This window comes from Pongo abelii, chromosome 1, assembly GCF_028885655.2.
Source record: "Pongo abelii isolate AG06213 chromosome 1, NHGRI_mPonAbe1-v2.0_pri, whole genome shotgun sequence".
Classification (NCBI taxonomy): Eukaryota; Metazoa; Chordata; class Mammalia; order Primates; family Hominidae; genus Pongo; species Pongo abelii.
In genome coordinates this window covers 205,403,154-205,427,925 of record NC_071985.2, presented here as the reverse complement: position 1 = coordinate 205,427,925, position 24,772 = coordinate 205,403,154, and the positions used below count along the sequence as shown (strand labels likewise).

Below are 24,772 nucleotides of genomic sequence, written 5' to 3'. Positions count from 1 at the left end.
TCAGGAGATCGAGACCAGTCTGGCCAACATGGTGAAACCCCCGTCTCTACCAAAAATACAAAAATTAGCCGGGCGTGGTGGCAGGCGCCTGTAATCCCAGCTACTCGGGAGGCTGAGGCGAGAGAATCACTTGAACCAGGGAGGCAGAGGTTGCAGTGGGCCAAGATCGTGCCACTGCACTCCAGGCCTGGGCAACAAGAGCAAAAACTCCGCCTCAGAAAAAAAAAAAAAAAAAAAGAATTCAATCCCACTTCAGTCAGGTTAACTGTCTTCCAAGAATTTTTTTCTTTTTAGACAGAGTCTCTCGCTCTGTCGCCCAGGCTGGAGTGCAGTGGCGCGATCTCTGCTGACTGTAAGCTCCGCCTCCCGGGTTCACGCCATTCTCCTGCCTCAGCCTCCCGAGTGGCTGGGACTACAGGCGCCCACCACCAGGCCCAGCTAATGTTTTGTATTTCTAGTAAAGACGGGGTTTCACAGTGGTCTCGATCTCCTGATCTCGTGATCCGCCCGTCTCGGCCTCCCAAAGTGCTAGGATTACAGGCGTGAGCCACAGCGCCCAGCCAAGAATTTTTTTTTCCATCCTTTTTTTCCTTCTTTTTAAAGAGACAGGGTCTCACTCTGTCGCCAAAAATGGAGTGCAGTGGTCCGATCATAGCTCACTGCAGCCTCGAGCTTCTGGGTTCCTCCCTCCTGGGCCTCCCAAAGTGCTGGGATTACAGATGTGGGCCACTGTGCCCAGCCCTTTGCAAGAATTTAATCTGAGATTCTGACTCCAAACGGCATGCTTTTATTTCATTTATTCATTCATTCACTCAACAAATATTTACTGAGCATCCACTACATACTAAGCGCTGGAGATGAGATAGTAAAGGAGGCTCAGAACAAGCCCACTGCTGTCCTAACATACCACCAAGCAAGCTGTAACCTACTGTAAGGCCCCAAACTATTTCACCTCCCTAAACCTCAGGTTCGTCATCTGTAAAATGGGGGTAATATAACGCCTAACTGGCATGATACACAGTGCCTGGCGTTCGTGAATGGCAGAAACAACCACTAAAACAACTCATTACAAAGGACTAAGAAACGTCTCGGGGGCCAAGAAGGCTAAGTCACTCCCAGGAAGGGCCCAGCCCCCGACTCCGCGGACTTGGGGCACTCTGCCCGCGCGCCCGCACTATGTTGGACACACTCGCCACCTCCCTCGATAGGTCGAACACCATCCCCTCTTTCGTTGCCCCGGGGGATCTCCCAGCAGCTATCAGTGGGAGACGCTCACACACCCCCAGACCCCCGCCACCCCGAAGACTGGACTGAAGGAATTGCCCAACGGTCCAGGCCAGACGGCCGCTGCCTTTGTCCACTGGGAAAGCAGATCCGGTAGAGGTCGCCCCGGTGCCACTACTCCTCACTCTGTGTTCACCTCACTGTAGAAGGTCATAAATGCTTCCTCGGTGCTGCCTCCACCGCCCGAAGTCCCGCTCTCTCCTGAGGCCGCCATTTCCCCGGCCCAGCCACCACGTGACCCTTCTGCGCAGGCGTCGCCTCACGTGATTCTTACAGGTCCGCCCCTCTATCCCCGCCTCCCGTCTGAGAGGTTCTTAAAGGGCTCGCAGCCCAGCCAGGCACTTTAAACGTAGGTGGGCTTTTTAAAATTAGAACGAATTACACATAACATGTCATTAACCACTTTAAAGTAAATAATGTGCTTAAGTTATTGTTGTTAGGTAAAAAATAATAAGAAGAATAAAAGAAAAAGTGAATAATTCAGTGGGTTTATTTATTTATTTATTTATTTTTGAGACAGGATCTCTGTCGTCCAGGCTAGAGTCGAGTGGTGCAATCACAGCTCACTGCAGCCTCAACCTCCTAAGCTCAAGCGATCCTCTCACTTCAGCCTCCCGAGTAGCTGGGATTACAGGCGCGCGCCACCATGCCCGGCTAATTTTATGTACTTTTGTAGAGACGGGGTCTTGCCATGTTGCCAAGGCCTCCCGAAGTACAGGAATTACAGGGATAAGCCACCGCGCCGGACCGGCTCAGCGGTCTTTAGAACATTCACAATGTTCTGCAACCACCATGTCTATCTGGTTCCAAAATAGTTTCATCACCTCAAAAGGAGACTTAGTATCTACTTTTTTTTTTTTTAGACGGAGTCTCACTCTGTCACCCAGGCTGGAGTGCAGTGGCGCCTCCCCGGTTCCAGAAATTCTCCTGCCTTAGCCTCCCGAGTAGCTGAGATTACAGACAAACACCACCATGCCCTGCTAATTTTTATATTTTTAGTAAAGACGGATTTTCCTCATGTTGGCCAGGGTGGTCTACGATCTCCTGACGTCGTAATCTGCTCGCCTTGGCCTCCCAAAGTGCTGGGATTACAGGCGTGAGCCATCGCGCCTGGCAAAGGAGACCTAGTACCTATTAAGCAGTTACTCCTTATTCGCCCCCTCCCCAGTTCCTGAAAACAAGCAATCTGTGTTCTATCTATATGGATTTACCTATTCTGGATATTTCACATAAATGGAGTTAAACAATATGTGAATACGTATTTCACATAAATGGAATTAAACAAAATACCAGGAAGGGCTGCTATTTTCTCAACTAAAATATGATCAATAAAGCCAGTTTTACTATTTCATATAAAACAAAGAAGTTTTTTTGTTTTGTTTTGTTTTTGAGATAGAGGCTTGCTCTGTTGCTCAGGCTGGAGTGCAGTGGCATGATCTTGGCTCACTGCAACCGCCGCCTCCCAGGTTCAAGCGATTCTCCTGCCTCAACCTCCTGAGTAGCTGAGATTACAGGCACATGTCACCACGCCCGGCTGATTTTTGTATTTTTAATAGAGACGGGGTTAAATCAGGCTGGTCTCGAACTCCTGATCTCATGATCCACCCGCCTGGGCCTCCCAAAGTGCTGGGATTACAGGTGTGAGACACCACACCCAGCCCCAAAGAAGGCATTTTTATAATCATCAATCAGGTAGATAATCTGGCCCAATTCTCTCATCTAAAAAAGAAGAAACAGAGAAGAGAAAATGAGTTAGAGAAGAGCTATAAACTTCATGAGAGTAAAGACTACTATTGTCTTGTTCACATTCATTAGATGGATGAAGGGAGGTCAAGGTTAAACTTTCCCTAGACTCCTACTTATCCTTTTTTTTGAGACAAGAGTTTCACTCTTGTTACTCAGGCTGGAGTGCAATGGCGTGATCTCGGCTCACTGCAACCTCAGCCTCCCAGGTTCAAGCATTCTCCTGCCTCAGCCTCCCAAGTAGCTGGGATTACAGGCATGTGCCACCACGCCTAGCTAATTTATTTTTTATTTTTATTTATTTATTTATTTTTGAAACAGTTTCTCTCTTGTTGACCAGGCTGGAGTGCAATGGCGTGATCTCAACTCACTGCACCCCCTGCCTCCCAGGTTCAAGCGATTCTCCTGCCTCAGCCTCCTGAGTATCTGGGATTACAGATATGCGCCACCATGCCCGGCTAATTTTTCATATTTTTTTTTAGTAGAGATGGGGTTTCTCCATGTTGGTCAGGCTGGTCTCGAATTCCCAACCTCAGGTGATCTGCCCGCCTTGGCCTCCCAAAGTGCTGGGATTACAGGTGTGAGCCGCCGCGCCTGGCCTGCTCTTTTCTACTGCATTGTGCCACATTGCCAAAAGTGCAGTTATTAAGCCCATTCAACAATATGTTGCTAACGAAAAAAACAAACTAAAATATTTTTAAAAGGTTTATTCTGAGCCAATATGAGTGACCATAGCTTGGGGAAACACAGCCTCTAGAGGTTCTAGGAAACTGTGCCTGAGGTGGTCAAGTTATAATTTGGGTTTTCTTTTTTTTTTTTTTTTCTTTTGAGGAGTCTCACTTTGTCACCATGCTGGAGTGCAGTTGCGCAATCTCGGCTCACTGCAACCTCCACCTCCCGGGTTCAAGCCGATTCTCCTGTCTCAGCCTCCTGAGTAGCTGCGATTACAGGCGCGTGCCTCCACACCCGGCTGATTTTTGTATTTTTAGTAGAGACGGGGTTTCCCCATGTTGGCCAGGCTGGTCTCGAACTCCGGCCTCAGGTGATCCACCCACTTCGGCCTCCCAAAGTGTTGGGATTACAGGCGTGAGCCACCGCGCCCAGCCAGAACACTGACACGTCTCATAACAAATGAACGCGATTTATGTATATCTAAGCCGGAGCACATTGGACGTCGGTATCCTGGACATCAGCATCCTGGACACAGCTCCCAAACCCCGAATTCCCCCATTTTATTGATGCTAGCAGGCCAGGGAAGGGAAAACTTCCTTTGGGCTCTGAATAATAACGACTTTAGAATTGAAATCCTGGGCTGGAGGTGGACGCCACGCCTCATTCTGATGGTTCCAAGAGCCGAAATTTCGGCTTCTGGCACTCTCCTCACTCAGCTCTCCAAACTCCTCCATCATTCCTCTTTCCAGTCCTTTGGCCCTAAGCCCTTGCTAGTGTTTGGCTAAGAATAAACCCGTCTCTTGCTCGGGATTCGCTGTGAGCTCCGGGAAGCCCGCCTCCGCTCTCCCGTGATTCGCTACTCCTGTGTTCAGCCGCCCCTCCGTCGACCAGATTGGGTGCTTGGCCGTCCCTGCCATTAGCGCGTAACGAGAGACTGCTTGCTGAGGCAGAGACGCCAGAGGTGCAGCTCCAGCAGCAATGGCAGTGACGGCGTTGGCGGCGCGGACGTGGCTTGGCGTGTGGGGCGTGAGGACCATGCAAGCCCGAGGCTTCGGCTCGGATCAGGTACGCTGCGGCAGTGTCCGCTGCTCCAGCCCCGTGGGCGGATCCCATCTTTGCTTCCGTACCTTTACCAGTGTCCCTGTCTCTCTGCAGTCCGAGAATGTCGACCGGGGCGCGGGCTCCATCCGGGAAGCCGGTGGGGCCTTCGGAAAGAGAGAGCAGGCTGAAGAGGAACGATATTTCCGGTGAGGCTCACCGGGTCCCAAGTCCAGCCTTAGATCTCCCAGGGCCTTCCAATCCTTAAACTGCCAATCGCCCCACCCGTTCCTACCTGGTGCCTTGGGCGCCCCATCCCCCAACAGAACTCACGGGCCCCAATGCAGTATACCCTAACCCTTGATGTCCCGACCGTTGCCACGTATAGGGCACTCCCAGTTCCCTGTACAACAGTTTCAGGCCCCCAAACCATTTCCACCGGCGGGTCTCCACAACAACCCACGGCTCAGCTCCTCCTTTATCATTACCATCTCCCGCGTGGAGTTCTCCTCAGGTCGTGCGAAACACCCCCAGATTCTTCGCACAGTGTCTAGATCCGACCGTCCAACGTTTGCCTCCCAGCCTGACTCCCTCGGCCCTCACCCACCTGTCACCCCCTCTACGCTCTCCTTCCTCCCCAGCACGCCTTAGCTTTGCAAGCCTGCATGCATTCAGGCTTCTCAGGTGTTTCTAGACCCCCGACTCCGCAAGAGTGAGGATGGTGGGAGCTGGTCATGGGAGCTAGTTATGGTTGGACACCATCTCCTAAAGGCTTTTGCCGTACCCAGCCCAGCCTAGACCTGTAGATTTCCCTCTCCTGCTTAGGAGTATGGAGTGGGCTGGGCCTCCCTTTGCCAGCCCTGAGTTATCTTTAACTGACTTCTGTCCACTCTGGAGAGCAGTGAGGAATTAATCTTGCTTTTGCTTGTCCTTTGGCCTTTCACTTCTGCCTTCTGTTGAGAATTATCACCATGACACCTGCCATACCGTATAGAGAGCCAAGGTACAGCCGTTAGAGACTATCTAATTGAGCCCTTACATTTTGTAGTTAAGGAAAACTGAGGCCTAAATGTGACCAAACCAACATTGTAATCCAGTCCCTTCTTGGAACCTAAATTGAACTGCTAAGTACTGCGCATGCAAGAGACCCTTTATTGGCCTTACAGTGGGCCATTCATTTCTATAGGCAAAGAAAGCTCTAGACAGATTAGAATAGGAAATGGATATTTGCCTTTTAGCTACACCCCTTTGTCTGTCTTCCTCATTTTGTTCCTTTTTTTTTCCCTAAAGGGGAGTCAAGTTCCCTGGGTTGTTCCCCTCATGAGGTATTAGGGACTTGTGTCACATCTCTCTGGAGTTTTCTATTTTAAAGAGGAATCTGAAAGCAATAAGCTCTTTGGTCTTCTTAAGATGGCTACATCTCAATTTAAGATGGGGTATTCTTTCACTAGTTGAGGAGTAGAAGAGGATGACCAGCCAGACTCCCATGGAATTGGGACTCCTATTCCTTGCTTAGACATTACAGGTTATGCTTAGAGATCTCTTTGGGGTGAAGGATTGAAATTAAACCCTGAGCCACCGTGTCCTTGTAGAGCACAGAGTAGAGAACAACTGGCAGCTTTGAAAAAACACCATGAAGAAGAAATCGTTCATCATAAGAAGGAGATTGAGCGTCTGCAGAAAGAAATTGAGCGGCATAAGCAGAAGATCAAAATGCTAAAACATGATGATTAAGTGCACACAGTTCCCCATAGAATGGCACATGTCATTGCCCACTTCTGTGTAGACATGGTTCTGGTTTAATTAATATTTGTCTGTGTGCTACTAACAGATTATAATAAATTGTCATCAGTGAACGTGTTTGATGCCTTCTTCTGTCTGGAAGAGATAGACACTAATGGACTGCTGAAATGGATTAGAGGCATCCCCCCATCCAGGAACCCACAGACAACGCACAGTGTGATAAGTACACAGACAAAGTACCCCTCCCAGTCTAATTAGAGGTGTTCAGAGAAAGCTTCTTGAAGGATAAATCCCAATCTGAAGCATAAAGATGAGGAGGATCCTGGAGATCCGAAGGAGTCATTGCTTCAAAAGATACAATTGGGCCAGGCGCGGTGGCTCATGCCTGTAATCCCAGCACTTTGGAAGGCCAAGGTGGGTGGATTACCTGAGGTCAGGAGTTCAAGACCAACCTGGCCAACATAGTAAAACCCCATCTCTACTAAAAATACAAAAATTAGCCAGGTGTGGTGGCACGCCCCTGTAGTCCCAGCTACTCAGGAGGCTGAGGCAGGAAAATCACTTGAACCTGGGAGGTGTAGGTTGCAGTGAGCCGAGACTGCCACTGCACTCCAGTCTGGGTGACAGAATGAGACTCCGTCTCAAAAAAAAAAAAAAAAAGATACAATTGAAAGTACCATCAGTTAAAACAGCATTTTGCATTTTTAAAATGGTTTAGAGGACACTTAATATGAGCTAGTCATCCTTGTTCTAATTTTGTAGATTGAGAGAACTGGAATTAGAAATCATGTGATTTATACAGTCACTCAGCACCTTGGCAGTGAGACTTGTGTCCAGGTTTTTTGACTACTAAACCAAGTCTGTTATTAGCAGAAAATCAGAATTATTTCTTAGGTTATATTTTGCTTTGCCAAGTATTTTGTTTCAAATTAGACTTGAGGGCCTAGTATAACTAAATTATTATATAAACTAGGTGTGTAACTCCTCTAGGCAAAAAAATTTGAGGTGACATTTGGGCCATTAGCAAAACATTTTCAGTTCACCAGTTCAGTAGAGTATTTGCCCAGGATTGTAATGAGTTATTTGTTCTAAGACCCTATCTATCTCACAAGGGCCTCTAGGGCCATTGAGTGATAAAAGCTTGGAGAAGTCGCATTGATCTTGTCCGTACAGACAAAACACTAGATGGTTTGACTTGCCCATGAAACTGAACACAGCCAGGTGTGGTGGTTTGTGCCTATAGTTAGCTACTTGGCAGTCTGAGGCAAGAAGATTGCTTGAGCCCAGAAGTTCCAGACATGCCTGGGCAGCAGTTTGACCCCAACTCTTTTAAAAAAGAAAAAACTCTACACTTTGAATTGTAATGATTATAATGTTGCTGAATCTCAGCACTGAGGCCTCAATAGTACCTATAAATCTTGCAAGTGGCCAGCAACAAAATAACCTGAAAAGATGAAGTTCAAGAAACAATCATACTAAGTCAAATGCCTTTTATTTTAACGTTATTAACAGTACAACACTTGAAAAGTTTAAAAATTGGAAACAAGTATTAGCAAACATCATTTTGCATATTTGTAACCAAAAAAACAAGGGATACAAAATCCCCTAAATTTGTACATGATAGTGTTTTTTTGACTTATAATCAACAATTGCCTTACTAAGAGTGATGTTCCTGAATTGTTTCCTCAGTAAAGGTGTACCATAGGCTGGGCGCGATGGCTCACGCCTGTAATCCCAGCACTTCGAGAGGCCGAGGCGGGCGGATCACCTGAGGTCAGACGTTCAAGACCAGCCTGGCTAACATGGCAAAACCCCATCTCTACTAAAAATACAAAAATTAGCCATGCGTGGTGGTGGGCACCTGTAATCCCTGCTACTCGGGAGGCTGAGGCAGGAGAATCACTTGAACCTGGGAGGCAGGGGTTGCAGTGAGCTGAGATTGTGCCACTGCTCTCCAGCCTGGGAGACAGAGTGAAACTCCATCTCAACAACAACCAAAAAAAGATTAAATAGGCTAATTTAAATATATCTGAACTTTGTGAAAATGGTAACTCATGGTCTTTTTGTTATGATATACCTGTGGTTAATTTTTCTATCATGCTGCAGTAAAAGCAAGATGTAAATACTGAGTAATATCACAAACATGCTTGAATCCTGTAAGAATTTATGTGACATGAGCCAGTAACCACAGAAAAAAACAGCACAGGTCACAGGTGGTTCTTAGAATCAGGATAATTTGGAAAATACTACAGCAGTGGTTCCATAAGCCAGCAGTGTCAGCATCACCTGGGAACTTGTTAGAAATGCAAATTCTCGGCAGGGTGCGGTGGCTCATGCCTGTAATCCCAGCACTTTGGGAGGCCGAGGTGGGTGGGTCACAAGGTCAGGAGTTCGAGACCAGCCTGGCCAATATGGTAAAACCCTGTCTCTACTAAAAATCCAAAAATTAGCTGAGCATGGTGGCGGGCGCCTGTATTCCCAGCTACTCGGGAGGCTGAGGCAGAAGAATCGCTTGAACCCAGGAGGTGGAGGTTGCAGTGAGCCAAGATCACGCCACTGCACTCCAGTCTGGGTGACAGAGCGAGACTCCGTCTTAAAAAAAAAGGAAATGTAAATTCTCAGGCCCCACCACAAACCTGCTGAAACTGGGGGTTTGACTCAGCAGTCCTTTAACAAGCACTCCAGTTGATTCTGTTATGTATGCACCGAAGTTTGACGATCATTGTAGTACAGGTAGTTTCTCATGGAATCTGCTGGCATTTTTGGGTAAACACTTTCATAAAGACAGATTATTAGGTATAATAAAAGTAACTATATATGTTTAATATAATTCATAATATGAATGTGACTTTAGAATTTAGAAATAAATGGTTCTTGTGTGGAACTTGTTAACATTTGAGAACATAGCATTCCACAGAATACAATTTGGGAAATACTTCACTTGTATAATATATTTATTGCCTTAGTCAAAATTCTTTTTGTCCTCTGCCTCCCACTGCTTCATTTGACTAGCCTAAAAAAAATAAAAAATAAAATCCTTTTTGTTTACATGTAACAGAAACCAGCACTGGCTGTCTAAAGGGGAAGAAAAAGAGTAATTTACTGGAAAAAATAGGGGCTATTTTCTCACAGAATCTCAAGATTTCAGCAAACAAGACTCAGGAAAAAAAGGGACCGCAGTAGCCAGAGGAGTTCTGTGAACTACAGGAGCAGATCTGTCTAAGCAACTTCCAAACCCTCTGTGTCAGAATCGTGCTGGCTGGCCTGGGCGCAATGGCATCCCCCTGTAATCCCAGCACTTTGGGAGGCCGAGACGGATGGATCACTTGAGCCCAGGACCTTGAGACCAGCCTGGGCAACATGACCAAACCCCATTTCTGCAGAAAATACAAATAATAATAATAATGGCGGTGCAGGCCTGCAGTCCCAGCTACCTGGGAGGCTGAGGTGGAAGTGAGCTGTGTTCATGGCACTGTACTCCAGCCTGGGCAACAGAGTGAGACCCAGTTTCCAAAAAAAAAAGAATAATTGGGGTGCTTTTTTTTATATATATTTGAAAGAGTTCTATAGAATTTTATGCAGTGAAGTTATTTAACAATCGCAGAATTAATGGAGCACTTTAAAATTATTTGCTCATTAAATCTCATATTTTTAGCAAATAGATCCATTCCATTAGTTTAATTTTATAACCAAAGTAACCGAAGCAGGGAATTGTGAAGTAACTTTCACAAGGTCACATGATCAGGTTTGTGCTGATCAAGGTCTTCACTTCAGAACTCTTGCTCCCACAAACTTGAGTTGCATTTCCAATCCAGTGCTTCAGCTGCCTATTAGCTGGCTCCCTCCTCAATGTGGGGGAGTGGGAGGTACATGGGTAGTGGGATATGGGTGCTAAAGGCAAGGGCTCCTGGAAGTAAATATAGAAGTGCCAGCGGTTGGTGTTGGCATTAGCTTTTTGGCTGTAACATAAACCCCATCAGCATGTCTATGCATGCCTATATGATGCAAACACATGTTTGCAATAGAGCCTAGTTTGAGATTTTCACAACAGTAAGTCTAAAGTTGTAGTTCTCAGGCCGGGCGCAATACCTCACATGTGTAATACCAGCACTTTGGGAGACCGAGGCAGGCGGATCACCTGAGGTCAGGAGTTTGAGACCAACCTAGCCAATGTGGTGAAACCCCGTCTCTACTAAAAATACAAAAATTAGCCGGGCATGGTGGCACACACCTGTCCAGCTACTTGGGAGACTGAGGCAAGAGAATCACTTGAACCCGGGAGGTGGAGGTTGTAGTGAGCCGAGATTGCACCACTGCATTCCAGCTTGGGTGACAGAGTGAGACTCCAACTCAAAAACAAGTAAAATAAAATAAAATAATAAAGTTGTAGTTCTCAGCACAGGTGGCACATTGAAATATGTGGAGAGCTTTAAAACCTCTTCTGCAGCCGGGCATAGTGGCTCACGCCTATAATCCCAGCACTTAGGGAGGCCGAGGCGGACGGATCATGAGGTTAAGAGATCGAGACCATCCTGGCTAACATGGTGAAACCCTGTCTCTACTAAAAATACAAAAATTAGCCAGGCATGGTGGCACACGCCTGTAGTCCCAGCTACTCGGGAGGCTGAGGCAGGAGAATCGCTTGAACCCGGGAGGTGGAGGTTGCAGTGAGCCAAGATTGTGCCACTGCACTCCAGACTGGGCGACAGAGCGAGACTCCGTCTCAAAAAAAAAAAGAAAAGAAAAAAAAGAAAGCAGAAATAGGCCAAAAGCTAGGCCTCTTGCACCAATCAAGTTGTGAATACAAAGAAAAAGTCCTTGAAGGACATTAAAAATGCTATTCCAGTGAACATACAAATGATAAGAAAGCAAAACAACCTTATTGCTGATATGGAGAAAGTTTGAGTTATCTGGATAGATGATCAAGCAAGCCACAACATTCCCTTAAGGCAAAACCTAATATGGAGAAAAGCCCTAAATCTCTTCAATTCTAAGAAGGCTAAGAGAGGTGAGGAGGCTGCACAAGAAAAGTCTGAAGCTGGCCAGGTGCAGTGGCTCACGCCTGTAATGCCAATGCTTCGGGAGACTGAGGTGGGAGGATCCCTTGAGCTCAGGAGTTCAGTCATCATGCCGCTGCACTCCAGCCTTTATTGGAGTAGCATTTTTAATGCTACACGAATGATAAGAAAGCAAAACAGCCTTATTGCTGATAGGAAGAAAGTTTGCATGATCTCAAACTTTGATAAAAGATCAGACCATCCACAATATTCCCTTAAGCCAAAACCTAATCCTGAGCTCAATGGAAACACCTGCCTCAGTCTCCCAAAGTGTTGGGATGACAGGCGAGAGCCACCACACCCAGCTCAAAATTTTTTAATTTTTTTTCTTTTTTTTTTTTTGAGACAGAGTTTCACTCTTGTTGCCCAAGCTGGACTGCAATGGCACGATCTCGGCTCACCACAACCTCGCCTTCTGGGTTCAAGTGATTATCCTGCCTCAGCCTCCCAAGTAGCTGGGATTACAGGCATGCACCAACACACCCACCTAATTTTGTATTTTTAGTAGAGATGGGGTTTCTTCATGTTGGTCAGGCTGTTCTTGAACTCCCGACCTCAACTGATCCGCCCGCCTCGGCCTCCCAAAGTGCTGGGATTACAGGCATGAGCCACCATGCACGGCCTAAAAAAAAATTTTTTTTAAGTAGCTGGATATGATGGCATTCATATGTAGTCCCAGTTACTCCAGAGGCTGAGGCAGGAGTATCACCTGAGCCCAGAAGTTTGAGGTTACAGTGAACTATGATTGCACAACTGCACACCAGCCTGGGCAACAAAGCAAGAACCTGTCTAAAATAAGAAATAAAAGAACAACAAAGTGACCAGTATAGCTGGAGCAGAGTGAGCAAGGGGGAAAGACATAGGAAATAAGGGGCAAGAGCTGTATGTGAAGTTGCACACCCTATAGCAGCAAAATTTCTACTTCTGGACATTCCATTCCATTTGGTTTGATCCAATTGGCTGACTTTGGCCTGGTCTTATCAAGAAAAATAAATGCCTCAAGCTAATGAGTGAAGAAGCAAATGTGTTAGTTAAAAAAGCCTGGATAATGAGATAAGAAATGCTAGTTGTAAGTCTCATTCTGCCTGCCTTACACTTTACCTTGAGGAAGTGTGTGTGTGAGCAAGGGTGAGCAAGAGTGGAAGGAAGCAAAGATGAAAGGGGGAAAGCACAAGACTATCAAGGAGCTTTTTTTTTTTTTTCTTTTTTTTTGAGACATAGTCTCGCCCTGTCACCCAGGCTGGAGTGCAGTGGCACAATCTCAGCTCACTTCCACCTCCACCTCCCGGATTCAAGCAATTCTCCTGCCTCAGTCTCCTGAATAGCTGGGACTACAGGCATCTGCCACCACCCCAGCTAATTTTTTTGTATTTTTAGTAGAGACTGGGTTTCACCATGTTGGCCAGACTGGTCTCGAACCTGGACCTCAAGTGGTCCACACATCTTGGCCTCCCAAAGTGGTGGGATTACAAGTGTGAGCCACCGCACCCAGCCAATCATGAAGCTTTGAATACCATGTTAAGGAATCTTGACCCTGTCCAAGAGTTTTGAACTCAAGTTGCCACAGGGGCCAGGAAGGTAATGTAAATGATCAAGTGTTCCATTTGTTACTGTTATGGGAAGTGAGAAACCAAGTCTGGTTTGTGGGACCCTCGAATGCAGTCTCAGTGTTACCAGAACTTCCTGTTTTCCAAGGGAAATCATAAATTGGAGATTTTAAAATCTTAGTAAATTCTTCAAACCCAGAAGACTGAATAATATATATTAAGTAAACCAAATTCTGACCCATCACATGTCCAAGTACAACCAGGACAATGCAAGACAGAAAGAGTTTTGTGCCCGGAAGTGTCTGGGTCAGAGTATTTTTGGATGTCTTTGCTTATCTGAGCCATTTATATTTGCCTCTCTTGTCACCTGTCTGATCCTGGCAGCCAGATTTTGGCCATTACTCAGCTCTGTTCTCACACACACCACCACCCCCACAAGGATAGCACAGGCCCATCTTAGGCATCAATAATGTTCACAGAAACAAACTTTCAAGAGTTTCGGCCGGGCGTGGTGGCTCACGCCTGTAATTCCAGCACTTTGGGAGGCCAAGGCAGGCAGATCACCAGGTCAGGAGATGAAGACTATCCTGGTTAACACGGTGAAACCCCGTCACTACCAAAAATACAAAAGATTAGTCGGGCATAGTGGCATGTGACTGCAGTCCCAGCTACTGCAGAGGCTGAGGCAGGAGAATCACTTGAATCTGGGAGGCGGAGGTTGCGGTGAGCGGAGATAGCGCCACTGCACTCCAGCCTGGGCGACAGAGGGAGGCTCCATCTCAAAAAAAAAAAAAAAAAAGTTTTACAATTAGCATTAAGAGTCTTTTGTTTTTTGGTTTTTGTTTTGTTTTGTTTTGAGATGGAGTTTTGCTCTTATTGCCCAGGCTGGAGTGCAATGGCGCAATCTCCGCTCACTGCAACCTCCGCCTCCCGGGTTCAAGCGATTCTCTTGCCTCAGCCTCCCGAGTAACTGGGATTACAGGCATGCACCACCATGCCCGGTTAATTTTGTATTTTTAGTAGAGACAGGGTTTCTCCATGTTGGTCAGGCTGGTCTCAAACTCCTGACCTCAGGTGATCCGCCCGCCTCAGCCTCCCAAAGTGCTGGGATTACAGGCATGAGCCACCGTGCCCGGCCCAAAAGTCTTAAATAAAGTCTGGCACAGTGGCCTGTAGTCCCAGCTACCCCAGAGGCTGAAGCAGGAGGATCATGTGAGCCCAGGAGTTTGAGACCAACCTGGGCAACACCGCAAGACTCCCTCTCTTAAAAAAAAAAAAAGTCTTAAATTTATTTGTTCATAGCCTTCAACTCATGAATTTTTCTAGGAATTTAATTAATCAGGAATATAATTATTTAAGAGTTTTATCTCATCTTGAAATATGTGAAAAATTGGGAAGAAAACCCTAAATGTTCTCAATAAGGATTAATAAATTATAGCATACATGAATAGTCTGCAACCATTAACAATTATATTTAAGGAATATTTAATATTACAAAAATTATCATGAAATATGCTAAGTGGAAAAAGCAGGCTATATAGCTATACATTATTAATACGGTATATAAACTTATATGCTATAAAAATAACCAACATGTTGGTTTCTCTTGGTAGTGCAATTGGGATTTGAGGGAGTTCTCCTCCCTTCTCTCTTTAAAAGGATCTCTTTAAAAAACAACAAATGTAATACAACTTAGCACATAGATAGATATTAAATAAGTGTATTATATAAAGAATCTTAAAACTGCTCCCTTCTCCGTCCACCCCAGAGCTAACCAACGGTAACAGTTGCAAACAGTACACATCTTTCCAGATCTTTGTTTCCTCTGTGTAACTATGTATACAACTATGAGACTGTTCTATATGTATCATTGCGCAACCTCGGTTTTTGCTTTGTTTTGTTTTAACCTAACAGGAAATCCTGCATACCTTTCCATTTCAGAGCACTTGGAGCTACCTTCTGTTTCTTTGCTGTATAAGCCGTTGTGTGAACAAATCCGTTTATTTCTCTAATCAGTCTCCTTTGATAGGCATTTCGGTCACGTCCGGTTTTACGCTTTTACAATACATCAATGAACAGCAGTAATACGAGCTCAAGACAGAAGGCCTGAAAAACATTGAAAAACACAGAGACGGAAAAAAAAAAAACACAGAGGGGGAAATATACCTTCGGGTTATTTCAGTTTCACCTTTATACTTTTTTATATTCCACATTTGCAATAAATATAAATTTAGAAGTAAAAGCATAAAACGAAAACCAAACGATTGACTGATTGATTGACTGAGACGGAGTTTCACTCTCGTCGTCCAGGCTGGAGTGTAGTGGCGCGATCTCGGCTCACTGCAACCGCCGCCTCCCGGATTCAAGCGATTCTCCTGCCTCAGCCTCCCGAGTAGCTGGGATTACAGGCGCCCGCCACCACGCCCGGCTAATTTCCAAACGTATATTTAAAAGAAGAAAAGGAAAAGAGGGGAAAAAAAAAAAAAAAAGAAAGAAATTAAAAGCGGATGGGGCAGTTCAGCCTTTTCTCGCGGAGGCGGGGCTAGGCGGAGTCAGGGCTAGGCGGAGTCAGGGGCGGGCCGCCACAGCCTGCACCAATCAGGACCCGGTTGATAGGCAGAGCCTGGCGACTTCGAAGACACGCCCCCCGTCAAAGAGCCACGGGGATTCGTTTCCGTATGCAGCCTGGAAACCAGCCTGGGCCTATCCTGCGCGCCGCTGCGGGCTACTATTGGCTGCCAAGAAACCCCGCCCATCTTCCTGCTCATTGGCCGGCGCGGTTTACGTAAGAGGAGCCTGTTGCTGAGCGAAAAGTCTGTTCTGCAGTTTTCGCTAAGGAGTTGTTAGCGCTGAAACCGTACTGGGCGTTCTGAGGTCAAAAAAACAATACTAGCCACAGTTTATTAAACTGCAACTAAATGCCAGGCTATGTGCGCCAAACTTTTAATATTAATGGTTGTAGGCACCTTTCTTGAACACCCACCACTATCAGCCAGTCACTGAGCCAGATCCTTCAAAATAACAGTAAAAATATAGACAATCTACAGTTTATTGAGCACTTCATCTGCATCAAGCCTTGTTAAGGGGTTTCCATGCATAAGCTCTCATTCTCACAATAGAACGGTGGAGGTAAACTATTGCCCCATTTAACATTTAACATGCAGTCCTGTAGACCCAGCTATTCGGAAGGCTGAGGTGAGAGGACCCAGGAGCTCCAAACTTAAGTGAGCTATGATCACGCCACTGCACTCCAGCCTGGGCAACAGAACGAGACCTGTCTCAGAAAAACAAAAACGAAAAAACAGGAAACGGGTTCAGAGAAGTGAAGTGATTTGCTGAGGTTCACAAAGAAAGGGTTGGAACTGGAACCTTCAACTCCGATATCCTGATTCCAAGTGTGGCCTTTTTAGGGAGGGGGTCGGGGTACAGAATTCCGCTGGGGATAGGGAGAGGTAGGACAGGATGGTGGCAGGCCAGAGGCGTTGCTCCAGGGACAAGCCTCAGAGTGGTTCTCTGAGAATAGGATGTATAGAGCCTCTAGGAGTGGAGGGTTGGGGAAGGAAGGGAGACCAGAGGAAAGGGAGAAGTTGTTGTTTCTGAAAATGTGAGGCTTCTCTCCTAGGGCAGCCTATTAAGGTGTAGGTAGCCCTGGACCTCGAGATTCTAGTCTCCACTCTGTGGCCAACTTCCTAGAGGATCTTGGGCAAATTCCTCTCCCTCGACCTGAGGCTTCCTGCCTTGTAAGAGAGGTAAGCCAAAACAAAGGAAAGTGCATTCGGCCTGTGAAGTATTTTAGGACTCTGGTCCTTGCTGGCAGTAGGGGGAATCTTCAGCAACCACAAGACCTTTACTTAGCTGTTGCCTGGCCTCTTTTCAAGACCTTCAGGCGGTGACATGGACCCTGACAATCCTATAAACTCAAAACGGTTTGGGCCAGCCCTTTCCTACTCCATTCTGACTGAGCTATAGCAGGATCTGGCCTGCAGGGGGCGTTGAGGAACCACTCAGCCGACAAAACTAAACTAAATCAACTAAGCAATTTGCCGAAAAACACCCAGTGCGTTGGTTTTTGCATTTTATTTAAGAAGAGTAAACGTTTCCAAACCTGAAGATTTCTGTCCTCAGTATGCAATCGAGGAAGACGAATTATATGCACTGCCAGTTCTCTATGGCACCAGTTCTCTCCATAATGGCTCTGCAAGTTTAGAGCTAATTTCTATCTCTGTTTTACAGATAGGGAAACAGATTCAAAGAACTGGGAAAAAAAATTCAGTTTGGGTTACTTGGCTAAAAGCTGGCACCCGAATTGCCTGACTCCTGGGAAGTGCTCTTAGGAGATAGTTGGCTTTGTTTCTGGGAGCCTGTGGTTGTACTGCCTGCTAATGCACAACTCCAGAGGACAATTTTGGTTGTGTAGCTTGACAGCTCGGCACCTGTCAGCTCTGTGCAGGAAGGACCTCCCTCCCCACCTAGCACAATGCCTGCTTCATGAGTAATTGAATTAATGTGTGACTAAGCCTTGAAGGATGGGTCTCCTTTGGCTTTATCAAACCAATTGGAGTGGAACTTCTTTCCTGAAAGCTCCCCGCTGGGCAGGAATTGTATCTGTGATTAGCGGGTGGGGGAGGAAAACAATAAGAAGAGCTCAGAAAATGACATCTGGGGTGATAAATCACAGCCCCCAGAATGGTCCCATTACAAGGTCATTATAGTAAAGTGATCTCAGAATTTGAGACTAGAAAACTAATTCAGGAAGAATGAATACAGAACAGATGACAATCATATTAGGATCATAATCTGAAATGCATCTAAGGCTGAAGACATCTCAAAAACATTTCAAATCCAGTCTAGGTAGGTGTATCTTTGGGACTGGAAGGTGATTGAGGAATAAAAATAGCTGACCAATCAGTGGCCTCAACATAGCTGATGCAAGAGTTGAGAGTATGGCAACAGAAGAAGGAGATCTTTACCCAACCAAAAATACAAGGCAGTGGGGAGGGGAGGAATGTGCCCAGCCAGTGGCACCCTGCCACGCCCTGCTAGGCTGCTAGCTTCACCACTGGATTTCCCAGAGCCAGGCACAGTGCCTGGTACACACAAGATGGTAAATAAATATTTACTGAATGAAAGAGGGAAGGAAGGAACTGGAGCCCCGACCAGCAGATAGTTGCTCAGTAGAGCAGTTCAATAATTCGTCTTTTCACTTGCTCAGATTCTAGCTGCATTAGCCACCTTCAGATGATAAATCTGGCTTTCAGTAAAGGCTCTCCTACAAAGAGGAATGTCCTGGCCTCTCAATTACAGGTCGCTTGACAGTTATGTTTCTCACTTCCAATTAATATATCTGCTTTAAGCATCAGTTCCTTTTGCCAGCCGGCTTCTTACATATTCATGTGTTTGTCTCATTAATGGAGTGGTGGAGTTTCTGCATAGGAGTCATTCCTGCCTGGGTTGGAATCCTTACTCAGCATATTACTAACCTATCTGATCTTGGCCCAGACGTGTTACCTCTTGAGCCTCAGTTTTCTCATCAGTCAAATGGAGACACAATAGCCTATTTCACAACGTTGTGGCGAGAGTTACCTGAGACAGTGATGTATCCTGAATTCTTGCTGAAGCTCAGTAACTCTTAATGTCTGTGCTTCTTCCTGGCTTTTCTTTCTTGGAGACCAGGTCACAAAAGATAACATCAAGGCTGGGCGTGGTGGCTCACACCTGTAATCCCAGCACTTTGGGAGGCTGAGATGGGCAGATTGCTTGAGCTCAGGAGTTCAATACCATCCTGGGCAACGTGGTGAACCACCCCCCACTTCGTCTCTACAAAAAATACAAAAGTTAGCCAGGGGTGGTTGTGTGCACCTATAGTCCCAGCTACTTGGGAGGCTGAGGTGGGAGAATCACCTGAGCCTGGGAGGTTGAAGCTGCAGTAAACAGTGATTGTGCTGCTGTACTCCAGCCTGGGAGACAGACTGAGACCTTGTGTTAAAAAAAAAAAAAAAAAAAAAGGCTGGCGCGGTGGCTCACACCTGTAATCCCAGCACTTTGGGAGGCTGAGGCAAGTGGATTACCAGAGGTCAGGAGTTCGAGACCAGCCTGGCAAACATGGTGAAACCCCGTTTCCACTAAAAATAGAAAAATTAGCTGGGCGTGGTGGCGTGTGCCTGTAGTCCCAGCTACTCAGGAGGCTGAGATAGGAGAATTGCTTGAATTCAGGAAGTGGTGGTTTACAGTGAGCCAAGATTGCGCCACTGCACTCCAGCCTGGGCGACAGAGCAAGACTCTGTCTCAAAAAAAAAAATTAGAATTTTGGGTCAGGTTCAGTGGCTCACACCTGTAATCCCAGCACTTTAGGAAGTTGAGACTGGGAATTTGAGACCAGCCTGGTTAACATACTGAGACCCCGTCTCTGCAAAAAATAAAAAGAAATTGGCTGGACAGCATAAGCACACCTGTAGTCCTAGCTACTTGGGAGGATAGTTTGAGCCCAAGAGTTTGAGGTTACAGTCAGCTATAATCACATCACTGCACTCCAGCCTGGGTGACAGAGTGAGTAGAGGGAGACTGTCTCAAAAAAGAAAAAAAAAAATTCTAAGAATTTTTTGCTTTTTCTTCTCACAAAGTTACTATGTAAGTGAAGCTTTGGGAATGATTTAGTGACTGCCTTAAAGATTCTAAGGAGTTATTCAACAGAGGAGAGTAACTCATACACATTCATTCAAAAATATTCACTAAGGACTCACTACAGGCATATCTTGTTATTTTGTCTTTTTGTTTTGAGACGGAGTCTTGCTCTGTCACCAGGCTGGAGTGCAGTGACGTGATCTTGGCTCACTGCAACCTCAGACTCCCTGGTTCAAGTGATTCTCCTGCCTCAGCCTTATGAGTAGCTGGGATTACAGGCATATGCCACCACGCCCAGCTAATTTTTTTTTTTTTTTTTTTTTTTGTATTTTTAATAGAGACAGGGTTCACCATGTTGGCCGGGATGGTCTTGATCTCGACCTCGTGATCCACCCGCCTCGGCCGGCCTCACAAAGTGCTGGGATTACAGGCGTGAGCCACCGCGCCCGGCCGGCATATCTTGTTTTATTGTGCTGCACCTTACTGTACTTTGTAGATAATGCATTTTTTTGTTTTGTTTTGTTTTGTTTTTTTGAGACAGAGTCCTGCTCTGTCGCCCAGACTGGAATGCATTGCTCAAGCAATCTAAATCAAACCCGACCCACTTTATTTATTTATTTTAGACAGAGTTTCGCTCTGTCACTCAGGCTGGAGTGCCTTGCTCAAGCAATCCTCCTGCCTCAGCTTTCCAAGTAGCTGGGATTACAGGCATGCACCACCAAGCCCAGCTAATTTTCTATTTTTTTTGAGTTGGAGTCTCACTCTGTCCCCCAGGGTGGAGTGTGATGGCGCGATCTTTGGCTCACTGCAACCTCTGCCTCCTGGGTTCAAGCAATTCTCCTGCCTCAGCCTCCCCGAGTAGCTGGGATTACCACCACGCCCAGCTAATTTTTGTATTTTTAGTAGAGATGGGGTTTCATCATATTGGCCAGGCTGGTCTCTTGGCCAGGCTGGTCTTGAACTCCTGTCCTCATGATCCACCCGCCTCAGCCTCCCAAAATGCTGGGATTACAGGCGTGAGCCGCTGCGCCCCGCCAATTTTCTTATTTTTTGTAGAGACAGAGTCTTGCTATGTTGCCCAGGCTGGTCTCAAACTCCTAGGCTCAAGCGGTTCTCTTGCCGTGGCCCCCCAAAGTGCTGGGATTGTAGGCATGAGCCACTAAGCCCAGCTGCATGTCTTTTACTTTAAATCAAAAGCTAGAAATCATTAAGCTTAGTGAAGAACAAATGCCAAAAGCCAAGATAGGCCAAAAGCTAGGTCTCTTGAGCCAAATAGCCAAGTTGTGAATACAAAGGAAACATTCTTTTTTTTTTTTTTTTTTTTGAGACAGTCTTGCTCTGTCTCCCAGGCTGGAGTGCAGTGGCCTGATCTCGGCTCACTACAACCCCTGCCTCCTGGGTTCAAGCAATTCTCTTGCCTCAGCCTCCCAAGTAGCTGGGACTACAGGTGTCCACCACCACGCCTGGCTAATTTTTGTATTTTTAGGAGAGACGGGGTGTCACCATATTGGCCAGGCTGGTCTCGAACTCCTGACCTTGTGATCCGCCCACCTCGGCCTCCCAGAGTGCTAGGATTACAGGTGTGAGCCACCATGGCTGGCCAGGAAACATTCTTAAAGAAAAATTTTAAATGCTACTCCAATAAATACATGAATGATAAGAAAGCAAACAGCCTTATTGCTGATAGAAGAAAGTTTGAGCAGTCTCACTCAGACTTTGATAGAAGATCAAACCGTCCACAATATTCCCTTAATCCAAAACCCAATCCAGAGCAAGGCCCTAACTCTCTTCAATTCTAGGAAAGCTGAGAGACGTGAGGAAGCTGCTGTAGAAAAGTTTAAACCTAGCATAGTTTGCTTCATGAGGTTGAAAGAAAGAAGCCTTCTCAATAACAGAAAAATGCAAGGCGAAGCAGCACATGCTGATGGAGAAGCTGCTGCAGTGAGTTATCCAGAAGATCTAGCTAAGATAACTGATGAAGGTGGATACACTAAACAACAGATTTGCCATGTAGACAAACAGCCTTCTATTGGAAGAAGATGCCATCTAAGACTTTCATAGCTAAAGAGAAGCCAGGTTGGGAGCAGTGGCTCATGCCTGTAATCCCAGGACTTTGGGAGGCTGAGGCAGGCAGATCACGAGGTCAAGAGATTGAGACCATCCTGGCCAACATAGTGAAACCCCATCTCTACTAAAAATACAAAAAATTAGCAGAGCGTGTGGCATGTGCCTGTAGTCCCATCTACTCGGGAGGCTGAGGCAGGAGAATCACTTGAACCTGGGAGGTGGAGGTTGCAGTGGGCCGAGATTGTGCCACTGCACTCCAGCCTGGGTGACAGAGTGAGACTCCATCTCAAAAAAAAAAAAAAAAAAAAAAAAAAAGAGAAGCCAATACCTGGTTTCCAAGTTTCAAAGCACAGGCTGACTCTCTTGTTAGGGGCTAATGCAGCCGGTGACTATAAGTTGAAGCCAGTGCTCATTGACTATTCTGAAAATCCTAGGGGCTTTAAGAATTATGCTAAATTTACTCTACCTGTGCTCTATAAATGGAACAGGCCGGGAGTGGTGGCTCATGCCTATAATCCCAGCATTTTGGGAGGCCGAGGCGGGTGGATCACCTGAGGTCGGGAGTTCAAGACCAGCCTAACAAACATGGAGAAACCCCATCTCCACTAAAAATAAAAAATTACCCGGGCGTGGTGGTGCATGCCTGTAATCCCAGCTACTCGGGAGGAAGAGGCAGGAGAATCGCTTGAACCTAGGAGACAGAGGTTGCGGTGAGCCAAAATCACACCATTGCACTCCAGCCTGGGCAACAAGAGGGAAACTTCATCTCACAAAAAACAAACAAACAAAAAAAAGTGCTCTAACACAGCCTTGTGCAGTCAGAAGAAGATACTGTGTGACCCTGATAAGCAATTTTTGTTTTTATTTTTATTTTTATCATTATTATTTTTTTGATGCAGTGGCACAATCTGCAACCTCCATCTCCCAGGTTCAAGCTATTCCCTTGCCTCAGCCTGCCGAGTAGCTGGGATTACAGGCGCTCGCACCACACTCGGCTAATTTTTATGTTTTTAGTAGAGATGGGATTTCACCATGTTGGCCAGCCTCCCAAGTACATGGGATTATAGGTACATGCCACCACACCCTGCTGATTTTTGTAGTTTTTGTGAATACAGGGTTTCTCCATGTTGACCAGGCTGGTCTCGAACTCTTGGGCTCAAGGGATCCTCCCTTTTGGCCTCCCCAGATGCTGGGATTACAGATGTTAGCCACCATGCCTGGCCAATTTTACCTTTCTGAGCTCAAGTTTTCTCACTTTGTACACGTGGTCAATAAGAGATTTTTATCATCAGTTGGAGGGAAGTGGTGAGATATATACACATGATATCAAGCATACACCAAGTTTGGAGATCAGTGGTAGAAAGAGATAAAAAGAATGTGTTGAAGGCGTTGAGGACTGGGTGAGATTACTTTCAGCTGAGCTTTTTGGAGGAGGTGTCATTTAAAGTCTTGCTTCAGGCCACAGACAGGAATGAAGGCATTGAATGATGGATACTATTTCAATGGGTAGAGATTTGCAAGAAGAGTACTGAAAGATTTGAAGGCCAAACAAGAAACATGGGTGTTGCAGGTGATAAGAATGGAAGGGTAAATTAAGGTGCATCTTGGCAAACCTTGAATGTTAAGATAGGAGTTTGGTTTTTTGTTTGTTTGTTTTTGTTTTTTTTTTGAGACAGGGCTTCGCTCTGACACCCAGATCGTGCAGTGGCACGATCTCAGCTCACTGCAACCTCTGCCTCCCGGTTCAAGTGATTCTCCTGCCTCAGCTTTTCGAGTAGTTGGGACTACAGGCGTGCACCACCACGCTTGACTAATTTTTGTATATTTAGTAGAGATGGGGTTTCACCATGTTGGCCAGGATGATCTTGAACTCCTGACCTCAGGTGATCTGCCTGCCTTGGCCTCCCAAAGTGCTGGGATTACAGGCATGAGCCACCATGCCCACCCAAGGAGTTTGATCTTAATTCTGTAGCTGATGAAATACCAGTGAAGCCTTTTGATCTGGACTTTGACATTACACAGTAAATTTTTTTTTTGAGACGGAGTCTCGTTCTTTCACCCAGGCTAGAGTGCAGTGGCACAATCTCGGCTCACTGCAAGCTCCGCCTCCCGGGTTCACGCCATTCTCCTGCCTCAGCCTCCCAAGTAGCTGGGACTACAGGCGCCCGCCACCACGCCCGGCTAATTTTTTATATTTTTATTAGAGACGTGGTTTCACCATGTTAGCCAGGATGGTCTTGATCTCCTGACCTCGTGATCCGCCCACCTCGGCCTCCCAAAGTGCTGGGATTACAGGCGTGAGCCCCCACGCCTGGCCACATAGTAAATTTTTTAAATGAAAGCTGAAGCTGACACAGGGTAGTTTAGAGAGGAAGTTAATTCAAAGGAAGATTCCATGACCAAGGGCATATGATTGACAGGACATTTTGCTAGGTGACATAGGGCAAGAGATGGATGTCAAGATGTAGAACCTGCCGGCCAGGCCCGGTGGCTCACGCCTGTAATGCCAGCACTTTGGGAGGCCAAGGCGGGCAGAGCATAAGGTCAGGAGTTCGAGACCAGCCTGATCAACATGGTGAAACCCCATCTCTACTAAAAATACAAAAATTAGCTGGGCGTGGTGGCGCTTGCCTGTAATCCCAGCTACTCAGGAGGCTGAGGCAGGAGAATTGCTTGAACCTGGGAGGCAGAGGTTGCAGTGAGCCAAGATCGGGCCACTGCACTCCAGCCTGGGCCACAGAGTGTGACTCTGTTTCAAAAAAAAAAAAAAAAAAAAAAGATGTAGACCCTGCCCTCAAGGAGTTTAAAAAGATCAGATAAGCCAGACTCAGCAGTGCACACCTGTAACCCCAGTGATTGATTTGGGGGGCTGAGGAGGGAATATCGCTTGAGCCCAGGAATTTGAAGCTGCAGCGTGCTGTGATCATGCCACTGTACTCCAGTCTGGGTGACAGAGCTAGACCCCATCTCTAAAAAACAATACTAATAAAAAGAAAAAAG

General features: G+C 46.3%; 2 protein-coding genes and 2 long non-coding RNA genes across 5 annotated transcripts in view; 1 reads left to right on the top strand and 3 right to left on the bottom strand.

Annotated features, from left to right (window-relative positions):
• Nucleotides 1-1,556, bottom strand: part of DNAJC8 (DnaJ heat shock protein family (Hsp40) member C8) — a 32,290-nt gene extending 30,734 nt beyond the window's left edge. Inside the window, exon 1 of the mRNA XM_024250691.3 lies at nt 1,421-1,556. Within this exon, the coding sequence (XP_024106459.1) occupies nt 1,421-1,498 (78 nt within the window). The 5' untranslated portion in view covers nt 1,499-1,556. The remainder of the gene's footprint in view (nt 1-1,420) is intronic.
• Nucleotides 1,557-1,744: 188 nt separating this feature from the next.
• On the bottom strand, nt 1,745-4,962 carry LOC129051779 (uncharacterized). The gene is made up of 2 exons (XR_008516254.2): nt 4,827-4,962; nt 1,745-3,003 (listed from the first exon to the last, which is right to left on the bottom strand). It is a non-coding gene; the product is annotated as an uncharacterized LOC129051779 (long non-coding RNA).
• ATP5IF1 (ATP synthase inhibitory factor subunit 1) lies at nt 4,665-6,597 on the top strand. Its single transcript, NM_001131154.2, has 3 exons — nt 4,665-4,764; nt 4,855-4,946; nt 6,330-6,597. Exons 1-3 carry the CDS (start codon nt 4,678-4,680, stop codon nt 6,469-6,471), a joined length of 321 nt encoding a protein of 106 aa, NP_001124626.1. The 5' UTR covers nt 4,665-4,677; the 3' UTR covers nt 6,472-6,597.
• Nucleotides 6,598-7,955: 1,358 nt separating this feature from the next.
• Nucleotides 7,956-18,438, bottom strand: LOC129051776 (uncharacterized). Of its 2 annotated transcripts, none has more exons than XR_008516248.1 (2): nt 15,013-18,438; nt 7,956-13,862 (listed from the first exon to the last, which is right to left on the bottom strand). It is a non-coding gene; the product is annotated as an uncharacterized LOC129051776 (long non-coding RNA). The 2 variants fall into 2 exon arrangements; XR_008516247.1 differs by having other exon boundaries at nt 7,956-10,387.
• Between the last annotated feature and the right edge of the window lie 6,334 nt (nt 18,439-24,772).